Source organism: Callionymus lyra, chromosome 19 (genome assembly GCF_982586985.1).
Source record: "Callionymus lyra chromosome 19, fCalLyr1.hap1.1, whole genome shotgun sequence".
Lineage (NCBI taxonomy): Eukaryota > Metazoa > Chordata > Actinopteri > Syngnathiformes > Callionymidae > Callionymus > Callionymus lyra.
The window spans coordinates 11,325,140-11,338,005 of NC_141836.1; the positions used below are offsets into that span (position 1 = coordinate 11,325,140).

The 12,866-nt window shown below is 37.1% G+C and overlaps 1 protein-coding gene across 2 annotated transcripts in view; it reads right to left on the minus strand.

Annotated features, from left to right (window-relative positions):
* Nucleotides 1–10,150, minus strand: part of slc6a8 (solute carrier family 6 member 8) — a 30,580-nt gene extending 20,430 nt beyond the window's left edge. Inside the window, exons 1-2 of one of the 2 annotated variants that reach the window (XM_087781861.1) lie at nt 9,493–10,150; nt 8,915–9,322 (exon numbers count right to left, since the gene is read on the minus strand). In XM_087781861.1, the coding sequence (XP_087637987.1) occupies nt 8,915–9,284 (370 nt within the window). In that variant the 5' untranslated portion in view covers nt 9,285–9,322; nt 9,493–10,150. The remainder of the gene's footprint in view (nt 1–8,914; nt 9,323–9,492) is intronic. The other variant, XM_087781863.1, reaches the window with a different exon arrangement.
* Nucleotides 10,151–12,866: the final 2,716 nt, after the last annotated feature.

Genomic DNA, 12,866 nt, shown 5'->3' on the forward strand with positions numbered 1-12,866 from the left:
GAATACTTTTCTTACCCCATTTCAACCAGAAATATTGATAAATAAAACATAATAGCAGTAATAGCAATACATAATATATATTTTGTCTTGTTCATATATGCTATACCAATGTTATGACAACGCAACCGTAGAAATCATTATACAAAGTTTCTGGACTTCTAGTACTTCATACGCATCTATTTGATTATATACTACAAAGGAACTCTAAAAGAGGATCATCTTAAGTGACACTGAAGTAAAAACAACATTTTTTTAAGCACATTTAAATGTGTTTGGACTTCTAGTACTTCATACTGTTGTATGTATTTGATTATATACTACAAAGGAACTCTAAAAGAGGATCATCTTAAGTGACACTGAAGTAAAAACAACATTTTTTTAAGCACATTTAAATGTGTTTGGACTTCTAGTACTTCATACTGTTGTATGTATTTGATTATATACTACAAAGGAACTCTAAAAGAGGATCATCTTAAGTGACACTCGAGTAAAAACAACCTATTTTTTAGCACATTTAAACGTGTTGCAGGTTACACGGACGTATCTTTAGACCGGTTTACTTCAAATCTGATGAAGGTTCATCTCCTTTAACGCTTCCTGTCACTTGTAATTTGGGACTCATGTTTCTTTCATCACATCCAGGGATTTACGTAACTTGAACGAGGAGCGAGTGAAGCTGCATCTTTGAATAAATGATGCCGCCTCGAAAACCACTTGTAAAATAACCTTAATGTCCCTTTAATCCTGTCCAGAAACAACTGGATCGACACTTGAATATTGAGGAATTCTCTGTGTGTGGATACAGTGTTTATTTGTTCAACCCGCACTGACATGTACGCTTAGATGGGAGTAAACAGGGAAAAACTCTCCATTTCCAGAATAAACACAAAAATATTAGTTCTGCTTCTTTTCACCCCCCCTAATGAACAAGTGACGCTCTTGTGTGACGCTGGTATTTCAATTAGGGGGTCCTCACACACACACACTAGGCGCTAACTGGGTCACAGTGCCAGCGAAAACTGGTATGAATGGAATCAAACTGGAATGATACTGGGAGTGAGTTGGGAGGCAGAGAAAGGCCACGATGCATGCCAGGAGTTACATAACAGCAGCAGCAGGCGCTCAACACACTGAACGTTTATATTCTGGATCCATCATCACATCCCATGACCTCTCGCTGCGGCGACACCGATGCAAATGTGACGGAAAAAAACGGCGCGGCCAAAAGTTCAGTCAGGAAGTAGAAGAAGATTCTAACTTTATCTCCACGAACCTATTCTTATGCATTAAAATAATGTATTTTTTTTAATGTGGTGCAGCAACTATAAACTTCAAGGATTTGATTTTATATTAAATTCATTCATTGAAATGAATTTGAAATGAGATTTTTTTTCACGATAATGCAATTTAAAAAATATAGTCCTTTTATGGTTAACGTCAATAAAAAAGTGTATAAAATAAAATAACTAGATTTGTTTTTTTTTCATTTGGTAAGTACTTGCAAATACTTTAAATAGCATTTTCATGTTGAAATTAAACTTCCAGTAAAAGTCATTCAGACCTCCCCAGCTAAATTCTATCCTGCATGATCCCGACTAAGGACGAGAGGATACAGTCGATTCCAGCAGCTTTTAAAGCTGATGTTTGGTACATATTTTGGTTTCAAAACGAAGCAGTAACGACTTCATCAAGAGTCATGTTGTGGTCTGTAAATACTTCAACACCAGAGTCAAGTACTCGACAATACTACAAATATATACTTGTTCCCATAACATCGCAATATATCGTATTGTTGTCCCTGTATCGTATACGTATCGTATCTCCAGATTCTTGCAAATACACCCCCCATACCTTTGACAGTTGGAACAATCCCATCTACTTTAGGAAAAGATTAAAATGTTAGAAAAATAATTAAAAAGTATAAATATTCGACATAGTAAAACATTTTTAGACAGGGCTGGGAGGGGGGGGTAGATAAATTAACTAATAATAAAATAAAATGAAGAAACAAAAAAAGAATACAAAGAGAATAGAGCAACAAAAAAATAAAAGATCATATCATAAAACTGACCAATAGGATATCATAACATATTGAGTTCATTGATGTATAAAAGGTAAATAAATAAAAACAGCAGCTTTGGTTTTTTCCTTTGGAGATGAAGAGTTTATAATGACTTATCTTCCTTAAGTTAAATACAAATGTTACATAGATGGATAAAATGTTCACAATATAGCATGTTTATTATTGTTAAGCTAGTTAGCTTTTATCGCTATCATAGCTGTTGTTAAGATAATGTTACATAAAAGGTGTTTTAATAGAATGAAATGCAGGTATATGTCAGTTCCTGTGATATATTGTTGTTGTTATGTATGATAAAATAAAATAAAGTGTAATTGAAGCAGGGAAAGGATGGAAAATCATTTAAAAAAAAAAGATCGTCCATTTCTTTCAGCTCTTTGCACGCGCACTAAGCTAAGTGGTGTAATGCTGTTAGCTGGTCAGTAACTCAGTGTTGATGAGATTAGCGAGCATCGTGGCCTCGTCGGTCACATGACCAGCGCCGACACAAACAAGCACCTGCTTCGACCAGAGGCGTGGAAACTATTTATACGGAAGACTTGCTTCCACACATGACTCGGAAGATAAAGCAGCTCGTTTTTCTTCTTCATGGAAGAAATGAAAGGATTTGAATTAAAATTAATAGAAATAGAAGTGAAGAACTTCCGCAATTAAACGATAAATTGAAGCATTTATCTTAAGCTTCATTCAGTGTTCCTTAAGTGTTCATTTCAGGTACATCCAGAACGAGAGTTGCAAAAAACAAACAATTGAAGAATATATAGGTTTATATTTGTGTGGTGTTTTTAAGAATTACTTCATGATCAAGTGCTTCAACAGTGGATTAGTTCACAAAAATAATCTAAAAAAAACAAGGAAAATAGGATGGAGAATAGACCCCAAAAATGACAATTTTAATTAGTTCAAAATGTGTACCAGAGTGGAAAGATATGATTAATAAACTTTATGTCGGGTTAGGAAATGTTAACTTAAACAAAGAGTAGAAATCCGATCTAATTTGAGGCCACATGTTTTTACTTGCAAGGAGAAGGAAAAACAGAGTTTACATGTCTGTCTGAATCCTTCTTGAAGCACAGAGCTGTTAGTTCGCTATTAGATCTTCATCCGAATTTCACAAGCTATTAATTATTTTTATCCAAACTTCAATTAGTTATATATATATATATATATATATGTGGTCACGTAAATTTGATAACCATACTTCAACTCAGGGACTTTCCCATCACTTTACCAAATACCAAAAAGTGTCCTTTAAATAACAAAAAAAACAACAAATAATTTAACATCATTTTCTTACTCTATATTAAATACTATTTTTGCTTGGGATAGGTATATTAAGGGTACCTTTCCTTCCTGTTACACCTAATATTTTGAGGTGAAATTCAACACCATATTTCACAGGTTACACGTATCTTATGTAAAAAAAAAGATATTATTTTTCTAGATGATTTTAGGCACATTTGAGACGCCATACATCTCAAGTCCAGTGTTGTGTCGAGGCCAACTTCCCCAGCTCGTGTAACCTCATGTGGCCAGTTTAGTAGATGTAGGCGTGTCCCCGGTTAGTGCCACACTTAGCACACTTGAGTTAGCGAGCAAAACTGGCTAATCCTGGGTAAGTCAATGGGCTAAGTGCTGACAGGTGGTACGGCTGAAGACGCAGCTAAGCGCATCGTCAGCATATATTCATTACGTAAACCAGCAACGACACCGGAAGGTTTGAAAATCAAATCCGAGAACGAAAAAAAAACACGTTCTACTGGCAATATGGAAAAGAACATGGTTTCCAAATCAGACCATTTTGTCAATTTAGGGATTTAAAAAAAAAAAAAAAGTAATCTGTCTGTCTGACGCTTCATTTTCACTGGGATTTAAGCCTCGGAGTTTAAATGACAGCTTATCTCATCTCCGTTTATCTTCCTTTGGCAGCGAGTTGAAGCTCAACTGTCGCACAACTGGATTATCTGACCCACACGACACCGACGGAACCCTAATTATCCTCATCGAGATGTTAAGGAAAAAGAGGCGCAAATGAGAGACGAATTATATCAAAAAGGTCGGTGGTGTTGAAAGTTGAAAATGAAGGTCAGAGTTCGAACGATAGGGACGGTCAGGACGTCCTGAGCGCCACTTAACTTCTGATGAATATAATGATAGTTTCATTATTAACGGAATCAAACACTTTTTAAGTGGATAACGCAGCATTATTGCTCATAATAAAAATGAATAAAATCATTTAAAAATCCTCTTATTAGCAGGTTTTATGAAGAGTAAAGTGCAAATTATTAGGTTGAAGCAGTAAACTACGATATTCCATAATTAGTAGATAAAAATACTTCAAACTAATATGTTAAAAAAAAAAGATGCATTAATCCTCGTGGGGGAAACGAACGAGAAGAGACCCGATGGGAGGCATAGGAGCAGCGAGGTCTGTCAACCAGATTAAAAGATTATAGGCGACTCCTGTTAATCTGCCGTCCACGTGGTGCCGGGGAGGATGATGATGATGATGATGATGATGATGATGTCACACTTGGCAGCCGCTCACACGTCACTTCACACACACACACACACACACACACACACACACACACACACACACACGTGGCAATAAAACCCTCGTTTGTTTTCCGACAGTTAAAAACCCTAAAAATATATCACCGCCAACGACCCCAGGGTGCTTACAGGGGGGCAGGGTGGTGGGGTCTAACCTTTGACCCCGCTGTCACCTGGGGTCATGTGGAGATGAAACAGCTGAGCTTAACTAGCAGGGTGTTACGGGCTCAGGAATAAAACCTACAAAGCTGCAGACAAGAGTGAGAAATAAAGAAGTGAGTGGGCGAGCGCACAACTTGTGGAGTTTCAGAAAGTCTCCCGACAAATTACACTATCTGTGTATTGGCAACAATCTGGAGAGACTATGCATATACGAAACAGGGGCAACGATACTATATATTGCAATACTGTAGGAACAAGGATTTATTTGTAGTATTGTCGAGTACTTGACTCTTGATGAAGTCGTAACTACTTTCATTTGTTTTAATACGAATACATGTCCAAACATCAGCTTTAAAAGCAGCTGGAGTCGACTGTATCCTCTTGTCCCCAGTCATCAAGCATAATTTTCTTGATGACTACCTTTAGTTACAGGGGAGGTAATGATCGCTGCCATCTAGTGGCCAGAACACAAATGAACGCTGAAAATGTCTATGTTATTGTAAATAAAACATTATTTTACACACAATGTTTTGAAATATACATAAATTAACTATGATAAAACCTAAATATTATTTTGCTATCATTGGATGTGTATTTGCAAGAATCTGGAGAGACGATGCGTATACGATTATTGTCGAGAACTTTGGTGTTGCAGTATTTACAGACACATACATATGACTCTTGACGAAGTCGTAACTACTTTCATTTGTTTTCAAAATCAAAACATGTCAAAACATCAGCTTTAAAAGCTGCTGGAATCGACTACTGTATCCTCTCGTCCTCAGTCATCAAGCGGGATTTGATAGTAAGCTACATGGGAGGTAATGATTGCTGCCATCTAGGGGCGAGAAGTTTAACTTCAACACAAATGGATTCTGAAAACGTGTATGTTATTGTATATTAAACATTATTTTATACACACTATAACACATAAAATAACTATGATAAAAGTAAAATATTAATTAAAAACCCCAATATAATAATCAACACAGTATCGTGAAATAAGATTGCGATATATCATCACACCGCTACCCCGAGAGGTCGAGCCGACCGCGGGTATTTATGTCCCAGAAATGCGACGATAAGCCGTTTCTCCCCAACAAACCGTCTTTATTTAGCAATGAAAGGCGGACTGAGGGAGGCAGCTGCCTCGCAGGCCGCCGGGGAAAACTGTCCCCGAAACACAGAGCTTTCACGCACCGTCGCCGCACTAGAGTCAGCAACTCTGTTCCCGTTTATTTGTTCCCATTAACAAGATCAACTTTCGTGGTTTTTTACGACTTCTTTTTCTCTCGTTTCTATCTGGAAACTCTTTCTATCGCTGCAGCGGTTCAACTTGACCTCCACACAAAGGCACGTGGGAAACACACTTCCTTCCCCTCAGGTCGTTCCATAGACCACGACAGACCATAAAGATAAGAGTGTGTATCGCACACACATCCAGAGAGAGACTACATTGTGCTTTGCTCAAGGACGCCGGGCGATCTCGGAGAGATGAACACCAGGCCGCGGGTCATTTTGTACCCGGTGAGGCGGAAAAAGCGTCCTCGGCGGAGCAGACTGCAGCGTCGTAAATCTAAAGGCGTCCGACAGGGTTGGACGGGAGGAGGAGGAGGAGAGACGGCGGGTAAATGGATGAAGGGAAAAAGGAAAGGATTGGTTAAAGGGAAGGGATTGGCGGAACCCGGCTTCTTCCTGGAGGTCACGACCTCTAAACGATCTCGAGCCCGAGGGACGACGTCACATGATTGAAGTCACACAAGATTAGACGACGCAATATATACATTTTTTTAGGATGCTTCAGATTGGGAGATTAAAAAAAAAGGGGGATTTATAATTCAAGGGTTATATTATCAGAAGTGTTGAACCTATGCTGCAGACAAAGTATCTGCGTCGTCTGATGGCGCCGGCAAAACAGTGAATTCCCATCATGCCTTTGTACAGCGAATACGGGTTGGTAAATAAAGTGTATTTAAATTCTACATCTAAGTCAAAGGGGGATCAACGGTTTTGATTGGTTGGCTGGGCGGCAAAGCAAAAATGGACTTAGGTCTCAACGTTACTGAGAGGGTTGACACCTCGTTTTTACCTGTTTAACTAAACTTTTTTTTAAATATATATTTAGTTAAATAGGTAAAAAATTAAATGTTTTCTACTTTTCGGATTCATTGAGAGGTGTTTCCAAAAATAAAGCAGATTACTACATTTTTTAAATTGCTATCCTGCTTCTCCAGGTATGCCATGAGATACAGGTCTCTTCTACTACAGGAGGTAGGGGGGACACCCTGGAAAGGCCGCCTGCAGCGGATGAGTCAATGTTTTTTTTTTTTATCTTTACCTTCTTTTCCTTAGAACTAAGAACTGTTTGAATGTGACGTGAATGTGAATATTGCAAGAGGCTTAACCCCTGATTGCTCCTGGTGAGTAAGTCGGTGCGTCGCAGCCTACTCCCATCAGTGTGTGAAGTACTATCATTTATCAATGGAGAAGATCTGTGATTTCGTTTTATATGAACAACAAATTGGTGAAAACTAGTTTCTCAGAGTGCATGATACGTCTACTTCCTGTTTCGGCGACAACGCAACACGATTGGCTAAAAAAATTAAAAGGTAAAAAGAAAAATCTTGCTCTTGGTTGAAGGTCGAATGCTTTTTAGTTTAACTCTGGAGACACACTTTGATTTGTGTCCGCTGGCGCAGGTGAAGTCTGTGACGAGGGTGACCTTTCCAGGACATCCCTCGCCCGTGTAACGCGAGGAGTGAACTTTTCTCCTGATACTCCGTGATTTAGTGTGACCTTCATCTCCTTCTGTGTGTGAACACCAGGACCTTTCCTCAGGTCTCCCCAACAACTGACGCTACAAAGAGTGAAGTTTAGGATCGAGGAGAGACGTTTGAATCGCTCAGTGGCAGGTCCATTTAGTACTGCAACACAAAACCCCACACTGACCCACAACCTTGTGTCGTTTCTTCTTATGAACTTCATGAACTAACAGGGATGTGTTTGCTTGAACTAAAGAGTCATTTCAACACACTTTCCGGATTAAAAACACTATAAAAAGACAAGAAAACGAGCGACTTCCCTCCTTTTAACAGGCAGAAACCTTGAGTAGAACCAAACTTGAAAATTATTTATTATGTTTTGCCGCTTTTTCTTTTACTTTTGTGAATGTTTAAATATTTATTTTACTAGAAAGTAACTAAATAAGGGTTGTAATTAAATTCCCCAAAAAGTATTTGAGGTGAAAAAGCATTGGTTTGTATGTTACTTTGAAGACTTTTTGGGGAAATAATAACTGAACTTACTAAATACTAAGAATCGAGATACTCAACATTATTTGCATTACTTTTTTCAGTATTATTTAATTATTTTAGAGACAAGAAGCCGACGTAGATCGAGCCGGAACACTTATTGATCCGAGTTTTGATCATTTTAAACCTGGAAAATGGTTTATTAATCCGAAAATAAAAATATTTTTTAATATATACCCAACCTAAAATATTATTTTCTTTAATAAAGATCTGAACTAAATGTATTTACTTTCTAAAAATACTGAGATTCTGACACCAACAATAGACGAATGAATGAGGAACTACATTACTATTTTAATAACTTCATGAGGTAAGTATTTAATTAATGGTTATTTCTAAAGTACTTAAACAAATCGAAAAACAATACACAGTTAAATCCCGACTGGAACCATAAACACAAACAGTTGAAGCTTAGACTGAATATTTACTAGTTGCGAGAAAGAAAAAGAAAGTCAATCAACAACTCAGAAGTATTTCGGACCAAAAAAAAACGGATTACTCATAAACAGGTAACGCTTCAGGTAAGGAAAACTTTTCTTTTTTTTAAAAAAAAACTACATTCTCGAGGTTAGATGACCTGAAAGGTCAAGATAAAAAGAAAAAACAACTCACTTACATAACAAGCCTATTTATGGGTGAAGTTTTTTTTTTACCGTGTGGGAACAAGACTCTATACTTGGCTCCTGCAAGATTTGCCATCTATGATGTCACTTAAAGAAACAGTGTCTTTGTAATGGCTACGTAAATGGTCAATTGGGAATAACGAAGGAATATGTTGGACTGGATCTCGTGTGGTGCGTCTCACCTCCGCCGTTCTTGTAGCACAGGTAGGGGAACCGCCACACGTTGCCCAGTCCGACCGCGAAGCCCACGCAGGACATGATGAAGTCCATCTGCCTGGTCCACGTCTCCCGCTCTTGGTACGGCGGCGGCGCCGGCCGGTCCACGAACATGCCCCCTCCTCCTCTCTTGGTCGGCCCCGGACAAGCGCCGACCACCAGGACCCCGCTGCCGCCGTCGTCGCCGCCGGAGCCGGTCGCCAGCGGGACCGGGCTGCCGTTGGTGGCCTCGGGGACGTGACCACCATCGCCATTGGGAAGGAGATAGTGGTTCTTCTTCGTCTCTTCCAGAAGATCAAGAGAGCAAGAAGATGCAGGCAGGGGTTGCTTCTCCATGAGTCTCAAAACCAGTCAGGAACCAGTCAGGAACAAGTCTAGAATGGGAGGGGGGTACACAACTTCAAGTCTCCTGACGTGAGTCCTTACTTTTTAACGTCAATAAGAAACTATCAAGTTCAGATGGGTTTTTTTTCCAAGTCAGGAGAAGGTTGGTTTTGTTCCGGTCAGTCTCTTTTTTTTTTGAGTCCTAAATGTATTTCCTCACCTTCTTTTAAGAGTCAGATCACTGTCCCTCTTTGGTCTCCTTATATTCGCGGTGTTTTTTAAGTCAAGTGGATCGTGGATTATGATCTGGATCTAATAAAAAATCATCCAGAAAAAGGTCACTTTTGATTTATCTGCAATATTCCTTCGGAGGAATACCGAATCCAAATTTATCCCGTGATAATTATATATATATATATATATATTTCAAATTTTCTCAACGGAAAACTTTGAAAATATTTAAAAAAATAACAATCAAAAAATAACGGGTAGAAATTGCACCGTGTTTTTTTTTTTTCTTTTGGACAGCGACCTTCAAAAACAATCCACGAAACACTTAAATGTAAGTCTGAAGAATCGCATGGGAACAGAGAGTCACGAAGGAGAAGAAGGCCTGCTGGAAGACACGGACGAGGACGGAGTCACCGCGACGTCTGCGGACGACGCTCGAGCGGAGACGCGCGCGGCTTCAGTCCCGGAGGCGGGCGGCGGGCGAGCGGGTCTCTCTGTGGAGGAATGGATGCGGATCCATCCAGGGAGGACCGGTCCTTGTCAGAGGAGGAGATGGGAAGAGAGAGAAAAAAAAGAGAAAGGAGAGAAAAAATGGCCCCAACAGCGTCACGGCTTTTCGTCCTCAGTCGATATGCAACGGAGGTCTGACTCTGTCCGTGTGTCCGCGCAGCGGCTTTAAATAAACAAGCGGCCGACGCTGTGACGTCAGAGACCGCCCCCCTCCCGCGACAGTCTCTCCCTTGATCTCGCTCCCTTTTCTCTGACGTCACAGGGTTCCCCGCGTCGACCACTGGCGTTCTGTTATATGTTAGTCTTTGTATCCTTAGTTTTTGTTGTTTTTCTTTGACTAATGTTCTTTGTGTTTATCTTTAGACTTAGATTGTGTCATCTTGTTCTTCCTCTTATTTTATTTTTTATTTTTTATGTATTATTTTTATTGTTTATGAAAAATTGCTGGCTACTGGAAAAAACAATTTCCCGAAGGAGACCTCCTGAGGGATCAATTAAGTTTTACCTTACCTTACCTTTACCTTACTTTTATTTGTGCAGCGGCAAAAATGTTATTTCCCTTCTTCTATTTTTTATTTTCTCTGTGAATCATTCCATTTACACTGTTGAGCTGTACTGGTTGTTTTATGTAAAAAATCAATAAACAAATATCTTAAAAAAATATATATATATATATATATATATATAAAAGAGGTATACGATATAAAACATAAACATTTATTTTGACAGAAAGTAATTTAACAAGGGTTGTAATTAAATTCTCTCCCAAAAAGTATTTCATATTTTATTGTTTAATGTAAAAATATCAATAAACAAATATCTTAATATATATATATATATATATATATATATATATATATATATATATATATATATAAAAGAGCATAAATATTTATTTTAACAGAAAGTAATTTAACAAGGTTTGTAATTAAATTCTCTCCCAAAAAGTATTTGAGGTGCATTTTAACGTTAAAATGTCATAAAGCATTGGTTTGTATGTTGATTTAAAGACATAAACTTGTTGGGGGAATAATATATAATAACTGAAAATACTCAAAACTAAGAGATACTTTACATTATTATTATTATTGAATTATTTGAGAGACTAGAAGCCGAAAAGAGGGATTGAGCCGGAACACTTATTGATCGAGTTTTGAACATTTAAAAACCTGGAAAATGGTTTATAAATTAGAAGAAAAAAACAATAATTTCAATATATACTCAACTAGAATATATATACGAGGTCATTTTTATTTAAATTGTCAAATTAACAACACTTAATAAGAGGAGAGTTAAACAGGGCCTTTAATGGATTATAAATATAAATATAAATATAAATATAAATATAAATATAAATATAAATATAAATATAAACATAAATATAAATATAAATATAAAAGAGGGTCCAGCACCAAGTTTAAAAGGATGTGGGGACCTTTTCTGGCATATGCAAGGACAATGCACTTGACTGTCACCTCATGAAGATCTTTTACTTTAATTTCTTGTTTATTTTAAATGCTTGTTTAGATTGACAATGTCATTATCTACAGGATGTGGTGTGTGTGTGTGTGTGTGTGTGTGTGTGTGTGTGTGTGTGTGTGTGTGTGTGTGTGTGTGTGTGTGTGTGTGTGTGGATCAGGCATGTTTTGTTTTGTGTGTTTTTCTTTTTGTTGTTGTCTTGTTTTTATTTTGTGTTTTAATTCTTTTTTATCTTTTTCTTTTCTGTTAACCAACAAGTATGTATCTTTACATTTTTTCTCTTTTAAAAAAAAACGAATATACTGTATATGTTTGCGTGTGTGTTGATATATATATATATATATACTTTTATTTATTTTTACAGCGGCAAAAATTTTATTTCCCTTCTTATGATGGACATTTTCTTTTTTCATATTTTATTGTTTAATGTAAAAAAATCAATAAACAAATATCTTAATATATATATATATATATATATATATATATAAAAGAGCATAAATATTTATTTTAACAGAAAGTAATTTAACAAGGTTTGTAATTAAATTCCCCCCAAAAGTATTTGAGGTGCATTTTAATGTTAGAATGTCATAAGCATTGGTTTGTATGTTGATTTAAAGTCATAAACATGTTGCGGGAAACTGAACTGAACTGAACTCCCTCTCAATCAACAACTGAGAAGTATTTTGGACCATAAAAAACAGGATTGCTCATAAACAGGTAACGCCTCAGGTAACATTTTTTTTTAAAAACAAACCAACATTCTCGAGGTTAGATGACCTGAAAGGTCAAGATAATTGGACAAATTACTCACTTACTTAACAAGCCTATTTATGGATGAAGTTGATGGTTTTTTTTACCGTGTGAGAACAAGACTCTATACTTGACTCCTGCAAGATTAAGGTAAGGTAAGGTAAAACTTTTTTTGATTGAATTGTTTTTTCCAGTAGCCAGCAATTTTTCATAAACAATAAAAATAATACATAAAAAATAAAATAAGAAAAGAACATAAGAGGAAGAACAAGATGACACAATCTAAGTCTAAAGATAAAGACAAAGAACATTAGTCAAAGAAAAAGTAAGTAAGTAAGTAATATTTATTTATATACCGCTTTTCGAGACCAGGGTCACAAAGCGCTTAAACAATCAAAACAATACTCAAAAAAGTACATACTTTAAAGATCAAGATAATACTGAGAACAACACAGGAGTTCCAGAAAATCAAGGAAAAGCCTGAACAAATAGAAACGTCTTAATATGTTTCTTAAAGGAGTCAGTAGATCCATCAAGCGCAAAGAGAGAGGAAGATCGTTCCAAAGCTTAGGAGCAACAGCCTGAAAAGATTTCTCTCCTCTGGTCCTGAAGCGTGTTCAGGAA